Source organism: Oncorhynchus tshawytscha, linkage group LG29, assembly GCF_018296145.1.
Source record: "Oncorhynchus tshawytscha isolate Ot180627B linkage group LG29, Otsh_v2.0, whole genome shotgun sequence".
Classification (NCBI taxonomy): domain Eukaryota; kingdom Metazoa; phylum Chordata; class Actinopteri; order Salmoniformes; family Salmonidae; genus Oncorhynchus; species Oncorhynchus tshawytscha.
Genome location: NC_056457.1, coordinates 8,186,284 through 8,198,472, shown reverse-complemented (window position 1 = coordinate 8,198,472; position 12,189 = coordinate 8,186,284). Strand labels below are relative to the sequence as shown.

Genomic DNA, 12,189 nt, shown 5'->3' with positions numbered 1-12,189 from the left:
GGTGTGTGGTCCTCCCTCTTATGACTCGAGAAACCATGCAGTTTAGCCTATTAGGCCAGGGGTTCCCAAACTTGTTCACTAAAGGGCCAGGGGTTCCCAAACTTTTTCACTAAGGGGCCAGGGGTTCCCCAAATTTTTCACTAAAGGGTCCCCCTTCCAGCATTGGGGAACATCCCTGACAAATTATAAATAGCTCTCTAAAGTATGCAATGAGTGACATGACAAGAGGAACTAATGATGTACTACCCAATTTCGAAATTGCACCTTGTGCATTCTTCTATTACAACTTTCAAGAGTACGTTTAAAGCCGGAATTAGTTCATTAAAAAAATTATGGGGGAGAAGGGGGACCTTCGTGCCTCCCCTGACGATCCTTCGCGCCCCACAGTTTGGGAACCACTGTTAAGGCTACAGATTAAATAAATTATGTTGAACTTCACAGAGTGGTGAAAGTGCACGATGAACTTGATGCTCCTTTCAAATAAATGTCGAGGGTCTTATTCTAGTGACATGACGACCGAAGCTTGATTTCCGTTTGACAAATACAAATATTCTCGCTCTTATCCATAATAATAATCTCATCACGTAGACTAGCCTACCAGCACAGTATCCGCGAGCAATTGGCTAGAGTGCTCGTGCCAAAAACATAGTATGCACATTTGCTATTTTCCCAACGTTTTTTGTGACCAAACTATCGGTAGAGTTGAAAATGCGATGGAAACACATTGAACTTTAGATGTGTCTTCAGTAGAGAAACAGAAGAAATGTAAGCGAAAAATTAACCTACATTTGGTGTGAACTACGTCATCACGCACTGATTTTTATCCACAAATCCGTTTAGTGGAAACACTCCGCTGGTGGGAAATGCGCATAGTTTCTTTATGCCGATTCTAGAAAATTCGCTTGAAAAACTGTCGCTAATTGGATGGAAACCTAGCTACTGATTCAATTGATTAAGGAACTTGTTGGGATGGAGAGGAGGTGATGGAGGACTGCCTCCTTGGTTACTAAGTAACGTAACCATACAAACACTACCTCCAACAGATCACAATGCGGAAGGTTTGAATTTTACTCGTTGGTATTTTTCCCCCCGAATCATTTCGCTCATTTAATAGTTTTTGCAACAATTGTAGCATATGTCCTTTCCCGACACTCTTTCAGACGCATGCATATTTAGCAAGTCGTTTATGTTAATTTACTTGTAACGTTAGCAGTTGCTTAGCAAAATGTAACAATGTAATGTTAGCTCGCTAGATGGCTAACTAACAAGTTACGTGGGCATCTTTCAGTGAGTGACATTATCGTAACGTCTTCAGAAAAGTTGTGCGTTATGCTTGTGATCTGAGAAACAATGTTTGAAAATGAGAGTGCATTTGTCATCAACAGATAATGCATGGATTTAGATTTTTGGGTCCAACCATAGAAATTGATATGGTTATGAGTCTTCGAAGGGGCCACACGTAGCCTATTTGTCTGTTATAAAGCAACAGAACAGATGCATGTCCCATTTGGCTAAATACCTTTTTCAACGTCTGTACATTTCCACAATCGAAGGTCAGATTTACTAAGTCAAACATTCCTCTCATTTTACAGGGCTTGAACTCAAAAGCAACCAGTGGAAAGTTAGCAATCACCTCAGTTGCTCTTCAAGACCATATCGCACGAAACTTGCTGCTTCAGAATTTGTCACTGTGTGACCCTGTGAAGACAAGATGGTGCCGAAGAGCCGCCACTGAAACACACTGCAAACGAAACCATGGAACTGTGAAACAGAAAGGGCCCCAGCAACACGATGGAGAGGAGAAAGAGTATGTGCTTGACCCAGCAGCTCCACCACTGACATTAGGTAAGCTAGCAATCAATCAAATGTATTTTATAAAGCCTTGTTACATCAGCAGTTGGGAACTAAGTTCAACAACACTTTGGGAACGAGGAGGTCTCATTGTGAGACCTGAGCTATTATGCATTACTTTTTTCATTTGTTGTTTGATATTGGGTTGTTGTCTGCCTCTCCAGCCCAGAAACTGGGTTTGGTGCAGTCCCCGGCCAGAAAACTGACGGTAGATGAATGGAGTCAGGTCAAGTCGAGGTCTATTCATGAAGGGGACTCCAAGCAGCCCTGTGTGATCTGCAGGGAGGAGTTTCGCTTACAGACTCAGGTATTCCTCTGTTCACAATACCTGGTGTTTATTCTCAAGTCAGTCAGAGGACTATTTAAAAAAAAAAAAAAAAAAAAACGTTTTCACCCCTCTAGGGCAGCCCACTCCCCTTCCCAAACACACTCTCTCCCCCTCCCTTAGGTCCCTGTGTGTTCTAATCTGTGTAGACAACTGTACAAATTTACCCATACTGCCTCGGAACTCAACTGTGACACGATGATGTAGCAATCAGTGTGTTCCTGTGAGGGTCGTTCAGTCTTTTACACCTTTCTGATCCCCTTTTAAGATGCCAATCTCCTGAAGAATGCGGGGTAGAATAGACAGCCTTACAAAGCACAGTTTCCATAGATCCACGTGTAAATATTAATTTGACTCGAGGGAAAAATGTTAATTATAGCCTGCTAACAAGGGAAAGGGACAAATGTGAATCTTTGTGGATTTGTTGATCTGTTTGACAAACACATGTTAAATGGGTTTGTTATGAGTGAAACTGCAATTATTTGAAATTGTATTTTAAGAGGTTTAGCCATTTTTGCAGGCCTAAATAATTTCAACATCAATTATGGCTGATTATGATTTCAGCTATTTAACACTTTACAAACACCAACCACAGACCACAAACCATCCTTCCGTGGCCTCCAACTGATTTTAAATGCCAGTAAAACTAACCGCATACTCTTCAACCGATTGCTGCCTGCACCCTCCCGCCCAACTAGCATCACTACTCTGGACGGTTCTGACTTAGAATATGTGGACAACTACAAATACCTAGGTGTCTAGTTAGGAGTAAACTCTCCTTCCAGACTCACATTAAGTATCTCCAATCCAAAATTAAATCTAGAATTGGATTCCTATTATTTTGCAACAAAGCCTCCTTCACTCATGCTGCCAAACATACCCTCATAAAACTGACTATCCTACCAATCCTTGACTTCAGCTATGTCATTTACAAAATAGCCTCCAACACTCTACTCAGCAAACTGGATGTAGTCTATCACAGTGCCATCCGCTTTGTCACCAAAGCCCCATATACTACCCACCACTGCGACCTGTATGCTTTCGTTGGCTGGTCCTCACTACATATTCGTCACCAAACCCACTGGCTCCAGGCCATGTATAAGTCTTTGCTAGGTAAAGCCATAGCAACACCCACCCGTAGCACGCACTCCAGCAGGTATATTTCACTGCTCATCCCCAAAGCCAACACTTTGGCTGCCTTTCCTTCCAGTTCTCTGCTGCCAATGACTGGAAACGAATTTCAAAAATCACTGAAGCTGAAGTCTTATATCTCCCTCACTAACTTTAAGCACCAGCTGTCAGAGCAGCTCACAGATCACTGCACCTGTACATAGCCCATCTGTAAATATCCCATCCAACTACCTCATCCCCATGCTGTATTTATTTATTTATTTATTGCTCTTTTGCACCCCAGTATCTCTATTCTCTACTTGCACATCATCATCTGTCATTCTAGTGTTAATGCTAAATTGTAATTATCTCGCCTCTATGGCCTATTTATTGCCTTACCTCCCTACTCTACATTTGCACACATTGTACATAGATTTTTCTATTGTGTTATTGACTGTACGTTTGTTTGTGTAACTCTGTTGTTTTGTCGCACTGCTTTGCTTTATCTTGGCCAGGTCACAGTTGTAAATGAGAACTTGTTCAACTGGCTGAACTGGTTAAATAAAGGTGAAATAATAAATCTATAAAAACAGTACCATGTAAAAACATTCAGAAGTGGCTCAAAAACGGTCTCTCGGTTTCCCAGTCCTCCATATTCAGCCTCTCTCTGTGAAGCTTGTAGCCTGTGGGGTAAAGCAGACTTTGCTTGCAAGAGCTAAAATTCACTCCAGTCTAATGGCTTGTCGAGCTCCTAGATATAGATTGTGCACTGCAGGGGGGCCTTTCACTGGTGATGGAGTATGTTGGTTGGGCCAAAAACAATGGGAAATCAATATGGCTCCCCCTGCCCTGCAGAGCTTTGAGTACACTGGTTTGTGTGTGCCAATCACCATAGCTGGGGCTGCTGTCTCCTCTCTCCTTGTGAGTGCAGACGACAAAAGAGTCTGTAGGAGGTGGAGGAGAGGAGACTGCAGCCCCAGGTCCCAGCCCTCCCAGCATGGGCTCGCTGACTCCCACTGGCTCCTGAGCAAATAGTACACCACACACACACACACACACACACACACACACACACACACGTTATGTTCTTCTATCCTCATGGGGACCTCACGTTTATTTCTATTCAAAATCCTATTTTCCCTAACCATAACCTCAACCCTAAACCCCTTACCCTAATTCTAATTGTAACCCTAAGCTTAAAATAGTCTTTGTCCTCATAGGGATGTGGGGACTTATGAATAGAAGACCCCCCCCCCACACACACACACCTCTCACAGGACTCACCAAAAACACTTAAGAGATGTTGAAAACCAATACATACACACCAGCATACCCAGGAGGCTCTGCATGCCACAATCATTTCAAAACGACAAGTCATTCAGTGAAATGCCAAGGGAATTTCAGACGTATAAGAGGGACCGATTTAAAAACAAAAATGAAAAATCTAGTTAAGGCTAAAGCTGATTTAATTAAAATATAACTATATTTATATAAGTGATTATAATGCACAAGTATACTGTATAATATTCAACAATCAACACTAATAATGATATTCATATTGTGTCTAGGTTTTGCTCTCCTGCTCCCATGTGTTTCACAGAGCCTGTCTGCAGGCCTTTGAGAGGTTTTCAGGCAGGAAGTGCTGTCCTATGTGCAGGAAGGAGCAGTATGAGACCAGAGTGATCCACGATGGAGCTCGCCTCTTCAAAGAGAGGTGTGCCATCAGGTAAACATCTCCAGAGATTGGACTGCATGTTTCCTGGAATCAGATTAAACCTCGGAATGGACTAAAAAGCATACTCAATGGAGATTCCCCACTGAGAATGATTTTTAATCCTAGACTAATTTTAGGCCTAATCTAGATCCAGGAAAACCATACCTTATTGATCAAGTTACCATGTTCACCCTGTGTTAGGCCTGTATCCTTGCTGTTTTACCTACTTAAATGTTTTTCATATGGTCAATGATAGAATTCAAGCGTGTTGGCGTGGCTATGTTGTTCGGAAGTGGTACGGACATATGAGGAAAACAGTTCCCCCAAAAGACAAACAGCTACGACGAAAATTCTTTGAGACAAAGGTAATTTTAACAACTGTGTCATTTAGGAGTAGGGTTGAGGTCAATTCCTTTTCGATTCAGTCAATTCAGGAAGTAAACTGAAATTCTCAGATACATTTTTTGGGGGAATTTCAGTTGATTTCCTGAATGGAAAAGCAATTCAACCCAACCCTGATGAGGAGGGACTGATGTGTGTATTATGTACACTGATTATGAAAGATGTAAACATCATACCCCTGAGAAGGTTCCACATCATGTACAGTTGAAGTCTGAAGTTTACATACACCTTAGTCAAATACATTTAAACTCAAGTTTTTCCCCTGCCTTGGGTCAGTTAGGATCACCACTTTATTTTAAGAATGTGAAATGTCAGAATAATTGTAGAGAATTATTTCTTTCAGCTTTTATTTATTTCATCACATTCCCAGTGGGTCAGAAGTTTACATACACTGAATTACTATTCGGTAGCATTGCCTTTAAATTGTTTAACTTGGATCAAACGTTTCAGGTAGCCTTCCACAAGCTTCCCACAATAAGTTGGGTGAATTTTGTAATTGAGTCAGGTTTGTAGGCCTCCTTGCTCACACACACCTTTTCAGTTCTGCCCACAAATTTTCTATAGGATTGAGGTCAGGGCTTTGTGATGGCCACTCCAGTACCTTGACTCTGTTTTCCTTAAGCAATTTTGCCACAACTTTGGAAGTATGGTTGGGGTCATTGTCCATTTGGAACCAAGCTGATGATGTCTTTAGATCTTGCTTCAAAATATCCACATAATTGTCCTACCTCATGATGCCATCTATTTTGTGAAGTTCACCAGTCCCTCCTGCAGCAAAGCACCCCCACAACATGATGGAGCCACCGCCGTACTTCACGGTTGGGATGGTGTTCTTCGACTTACAAGCATCCCCCTTTTTCCTCCAGACATAACAATGGTCATTATGGCCAAACATTTATATTTTTGTTTCATCAGACCAGAGGACATTTCTCCAAGAAGTACAATCTTTGTCCCCATGTGTAGTTGCAAGCCGTAGTCTGGCATTGTTATGGCGGTTTTGGAACAGTGGTTTCTTCCTTGCGGAGCAGCCTTTCAGGTTATGTCGATATAGGACTGGTTTTACTGTGGATATAGATACTTTTGTACCTGTTTCCTCCAGCATCTTCACAAGTTCCTTTGCTGTTGTTCTGGAATTTATTTGCACTTTTCGCACCAAAGTACGTTAATCTCTAGGAGACAGAATGCATCTCCTTCCTGAGCGGTTGGATGGCTGCGGGGTCCCATGGTGTTTATACTTACATACAATTGTTTGTACAGATGAATGTGGTACCTTCAGGCGTTTGGAAATTGCTCCCAAGGATGAACCAGACTTGTGGAGGTCTACAATTTTTTTCTCTGAGGCCTTGGCTGATTTCTTTAGATTTTCCTATGATGTCAAGCAAAGAGGCACTGAGTTTGAAGGTAGACCTTGAAATACATCCACAGGTACACCTTCAATTGACTCAAATTATGTCAATTAGCCTATCAGAAGCTTCTAAAGCCATGACATAATTTTGGGGAATTTTACAAGCTGTATAAAGGCACAGTCAACTTAATGTATGTAAACTTCTGACCCACTGGAATTGTGATACAGTGAGTTAAGGGAAATAATCTGTCTAAACAATTGTTGGAAAAATGACTTGTCCTAAGACTTGCCAAAACTAGTTTAACAAGAAATTTGTGGAATGGTTGAAAAACGAGTTAATGACTTCAACATAAGTGTATGTAAACTTCTGACTTTAACTGTAGTTCTTCTACTTACTATATACTGAACAATGCCATGTAGGGTCAAAACATGTGCCCTTATCTGGTGAGTCGGTCCACTGGTGACTACCAGGTCACATTGCCGAGGCTTTCCCCACTCCTATAAGCTTTTGTCCCAAATGGCACCCTTTTCCCCATAGTGCACTGCTTTTGACCAGAGGTAATATGGTGCCATTTGGGATGCAAGTCTCCATTCTTCCTGAAACTCACCCTGCCAGACATTCCTCACCTATTTAGCAGTGGTGGACTTTAGGTTGCCGTGATTGACGGATCGACAGCAGATCTGATCCCAGGTCAGTGTGGAGTGGGCATCGGTGGAGGTGCAGGGTAGGGGAACCCAACTCTCTAAGCAGCTTCAGAGGGCCTTTGATGCCATGTGAATCATACACTGTTTGTAAACTAATTACGAAGAGTGTGTGTTTTGGTCAAACAGTCTGGACATTCCAGGGTCAACACAAAAGCAAGGGCCCACTGTGTGTTTGTCTGTGTGCTTGCACCCCCCCTCGGAAAGGGGGGGTTGAGGGAGGGTGCATATTTGTGGCAGGCTCCCTGGTTGTCATTTGCACTGGCTTTCTTCACTGTCCCACTTAAGAACTAAAATATTCCACAGGATTTGACTTTGATCTCAGGACAGAATACACATTATAAAGGGGTTAGTTCTTTCAGCTTTGGCTGGCTGTTGGTGGGTTCCAGCAACTGGATGGGGGCCTATCGACACTAAGGCCTCTGCCTTCTCTAGTCTGTGGCTCCCTGGAAAAGGATAGATTGCCACCTAGTGAGACTGAAATCGCCCCCTCCACGGTGCTGACTTACCTCGGACTGTAGTGGCGATTTGCAGAGACACAGCTGACTAGTAAACGCGCTTGAGAAGCACATATACTGATTTTACTGGTATATTTGTGTGAGCCTTGGGATGTCTAACAAATGCAGCCGGTTCCCTATATAGTGCACTGCTTTTGCATTGGGCTCTGGTAAAAAGTAGTGCACTGTATGGGAATAGGGTTCCATTTGGGACTCATCCTTGGTTAGGGGTCCATTCCATCACTAGCCTTTCTGATAGCTAATTAAAGAGATGTCGCTCTATCTAGAGCTCTTTGTAATCAGAGTGCTTCAGTGGGTTCAGAGAGACCGATATTACGAGTGACACCTTGATTACGCCCAACTTGTAATGTGTTCGGAGAGATCAATGTCCTACCCACAATCCCCTTCTCTCATCCTCCATCTATAAACACTGCTTTAGCATGTCACGTAAACACGAGCAGCAATTTTATTGGTCTAATTAACTCTGTTGGAAAACATTAGCCCCATCCTGGTGACGGCCACGTCAAGGATGGGGATTGTCGGCTCCGAGGAATCTGAGACAGTGTAGGACTTCCTCCATCACACAGAGACAAGTTGAGTGCCAATGGCATCCTATTCTCTATGTAGTGCACTACTTTGGGAATATGGTGTAATTTGGGTGTGTCAACATGTCTGTCATCCTCACGGTAAAGCCGCAGTTGCCCCCAGGCAGCAAAGCTTTTAAGATATTCTAGTTTTCAGTCTTATCAGGTGATTCCGATGACCAGCTTTCCATTTTTAGCTTTTTGAGGTCCGACCCTAAGTCAACACATTAAGGAGGGTAACTGCTGACATCAAGATGGATTGCGGTGAGACAACGCCATTCCCTCCCCCATTCCTTTGTTCCCCTTGCTCTGTCCCTTTTCCTTGTCCTCTGCAGTGAGACAAGGCAAAGTTCACCAAGGCCCGTGTTGTTTGCCTTCACTGTGGAAAAGTCAGCCCATAAAACTTCATCTGAATGGCTAACAGTTGTTTAATTAGTGATAAAAGCCCAGCAATAAAGTACTTGGGATGTCACTGTGACATGAGCGAGCTCGGTGGGGCAGCCTGAGGGATGGCCTTTGTGTGTGTGTGTGTGTGTGCACGTTTCCCAGCACCGGCTATCTTTTCACTGGTTTCCATACATTTTCTTTAAGTCTGAGACGTGTCGGTATCGATCTGGCCTGTTAAACAACTTGACTTTGTCAGCAGGCTTCAAGCATTACAATATGGCACCAATTACATCTGATAAAGAAACGGAACTCTATTTGGTGTCCTATTGAATGATTCCCCTTTGTAACTAAATTGTTTCCAATTAGTTGCAGGAGTTGAATGACAGCTTTGTCCAATACTGTCATATGGACATAGAGGCTTTCCTGAACGATATCGACCAGTCGGTGTCATCAAGCAGAAGAGTGTTCCATCAGTTTGAGAGAGAGCACGTCTCGGAGCCGCAGGAAGATGACTGGCAGAAAATACAGGAAAAGGTTTGGAGTAGAGTTGCAAAATTCCTGTAACATTCTCAGGCTTTCTGGAAATCTCCACGTAGGATTTCTGGACAACCTGAACATTTTGGGAATTGTGCAACCCTACTGTGGAAAAAAACTCACCATACAAATACCACGGTGCGCTATCAAAAAGACTCTCATGAAGTCCTAATCCTGGTCTAATTCTCCCTGTAGCCATGCCATTCAGTCAACATGCTAATGCTTGTCCAGGAGAGGCTGTGCTGCAGCTGCTACACAAAGTCAAATCTCCTAGAAATGATCATTCACTTTTTTCCAAATGAATGAAGGAAATAATCCTCTGTGTTTACAAGAAAACATAGCCAGTCTAATAATGCACGCCAACCCTTTCATCGCCCCGTCTGAGCCATCTGTACTGTGGTTCAAATTGAAAAGAGATCTAGATTTGCTGTTCCATAGGCTCTGTTGTACAGTATATAGGGCCTTTCAATGCCAGCCAATGGAGTTTCCCACAATCCCTCAGGTTGAAAAGGGTGTTTAAATAATAATCTCGTGTTAAAAGGTTGTGCGCAGGGCAACAGGTGTTGCTCAACCTCGACTTGTACAGAGAGAATCAAACAGTGAACTCACAGCGTGTTTAATCGCACACCGTGCACCTTCCTGGTGAAGGTAAACACCATAAATGTCGCAAAGCTCATTATCAAGCGTTTAAGCCTTGAGCGCGTTGACCGTTTTCTGAATAAAGGAAGTAAGTTAATTATTGGTGGAGCTGCAGTAGATACCTGCCCCACAACGGTATCTGAGACACACGGCCAAACAATCAAGCTTGTGTGACACGCTAAACCAGATAATGTCCATTGAACTTAAGATAAAGGGGTGTGTATGGAAGCTATTGTGAGAGAAGATAGCCATTATAAATGTGGTAGCAGGGTTGGGGTAAATTCAGTCAATTCAGGAAGTAGATTTGATTTCTATTCAACATTTTTCTCCTAGAGGCATTGAGGAAAATTGGAATTTCAGTTTCCTTCCGGAATTTAAATGGTATTGACCCCAACCCGATGTGGTAGTGTGGCGGTATTTTATTGAAGACTGCTTTTATTTTTTGGAATACTGGTCCATCCCTACAGCCCTGTCTGTCTCCACTGTCACAGGTCACCCAGAGAGATACACAGGACTGTCCCATCTGTCTCACCACTCTGTGCAGCGCCAGACTAGAGACGGAGGCAGGGAGGACACTCGCCCAACACCACAGCAACAGACGCACTGTGCTCCTGTCCTGCTCACACCTCTTCCACCAGCCCTGCCTGGAAGCCTTCGAAGCCTTCTGTGTGGAGGGCCGACCTACATGTCCTCTGTGCAGGTCTCCCTACCACAAAATACTGGTCTGACCTCAGAATAGTTGATATAGAACTTCACAATATGAAAGATAGTTGGATGTAAGTAAAACGTATACACTCCCCTACGTATGTATTTGGACAATGAAGCGAAAACTTTTAATTTGGCTCTATAAGCCAGTATTTTGAATAAGATTAAATATTTTTTTTGTGTATTTATATACATGTTTCACTGTTTAGAAAGTGAAGTACTTTGTGTCTAGTCCCCCCATTTGAAGGTGTCATAACTATTTGCACAAATTCACTTAGTGCATTAAAAATGTCAAACCTATATTTGGTTGCATATTTCTAGAACGCAATGACATCAAGCTTGTGACTCTACCAAACTTGTTTCAGATTATATAATGTTATGAGTCACTGTTTCTATTCTTATTTACAAAAATTCTAAACACTTCTACATTAATGTGGATGCTACTATCATTATGAATGATTCGTAAATAAAGTTAGATGCACATAGTGGCTTCGCAAAGTATTCAGATCCCTTGACTTTCAACATTTTGTTAGGTTACAGCCTTATTCTAAAATGGATTAAATAAATAATCCTCAGCAATCTACACACAACACCCCATAATGACAAAACAAACCGTTTTTAAAAAATGTTTGCAAATGAACAGAAATACCGTCTGTAAATAAGTATTCAGACACTTTGCGACTCTAAATTGAGCTCAGGTGCATCTTGGTTTCCATTGATCATCCTTGAGGTGTTTCTACAACTTTATTGGAGTCCACCTGTGGTAAAATCAATTGACTGGACATGATTTGGAAAGACACACACCTGTCTATAAGATCCCGCAAAAACCAAGCCATAAGGTCAAAGGAATAGTCCGTAGGGCACCGAGACAGGATTGTGTCGATTGGGACAGCTCTGGGGAAGGGTAGCAAAACATTTCTGCAGCATTGATGGTTCCCAAGAACACAGTGGCCTCAATGTTTTAAATGGAAGAAGTTTGGAACCACCAAGACTCTTCCTAGAGCTGGCCGCCCAGCCAAACTGAGCAATCGGGGGAGAAGGGCCTTAGTCAGGGAGGTGACCAAGGACCCGATGGTCACTCTGACAGAGCTCCTCTGTGGGGATGGGAGAACCTTCCAGAAGGACAATCATCTCTGCAGCACTCCACCAATCAGGCCTTTATGCTAGAGTGGCCAGATGGAAGCCACTCCTCAGTAACAGGCACATGACAGCCCGCTTGAAGTTTGCCAAAAGCACCTAAAGACACTCAGACCATGAGAAACAAGATTCTCTGGTCTGATGAAACCAAGACTGAACTATTTTGCCTGAATGCCAAGCGCCACGTATAGAGAACCTGGCACCATCTCTAGGGTTAAGCATGGTGGTGGCAGTATCATGCTGTGGGGGATGTTTTT

At 42.9% G+C, this 12,189-nt stretch overlaps 1 protein-coding gene across 2 annotated transcripts; it reads left to right on the top strand.

Annotated features, from left to right (window-relative positions):
• The first annotated feature begins 818 nt into the window (after nucleotides 1-818).
• Nucleotides 819-11,400, top strand: rnf32 (ring finger protein 32). Of its 2 annotated transcripts, XM_024393105.2 has the most exons (7): nucleotides 821-1,058; nucleotides 1,593-1,845; nucleotides 2,016-2,158; nucleotides 4,855-5,012; nucleotides 5,257-5,365; nucleotides 9,284-9,451; nucleotides 10,582-11,398. In XM_024393105.2, exons 1-7 carry the CDS (start codon nucleotides 1,050-1,052, stop codon nucleotides 10,816-10,818), a joined length of 1,077 nt encoding a protein of 358 aa, XP_024248873.1. In that variant the 5' UTR covers nucleotides 821-1,049; the 3' UTR covers nucleotides 10,819-11,398. The 2 variants fall into 2 exon arrangements, with proteins under 2 accessions (XP_024248874.1, XP_024248873.1); XM_024393106.2 differs by lacking the exon at nucleotides 9,284-9,451 and having other exon boundaries at nucleotides 819-1,058; nucleotides 10,582-11,400.
• Nucleotides 11,401-12,189: the final 789 nt, after the last annotated feature.

Coding starts and splice junctions, on each gene's coding strand:
- rnf32 (XM_024393105.2), top strand. Junction 2,159..4,854: donor AGTTTCGCTTACAGACTCAG/GTATTCCTCTGT, acceptor TATTGTGTCTAG/GTTTTGCTCTCCTGCTCCCA. Junction 9,452..10,581: donor GGCAGAAAATACAGGAAAAG/GTTTGGAGTAGA, acceptor CCACTGTCACAG/GTCACCCAGAGAGATACACA.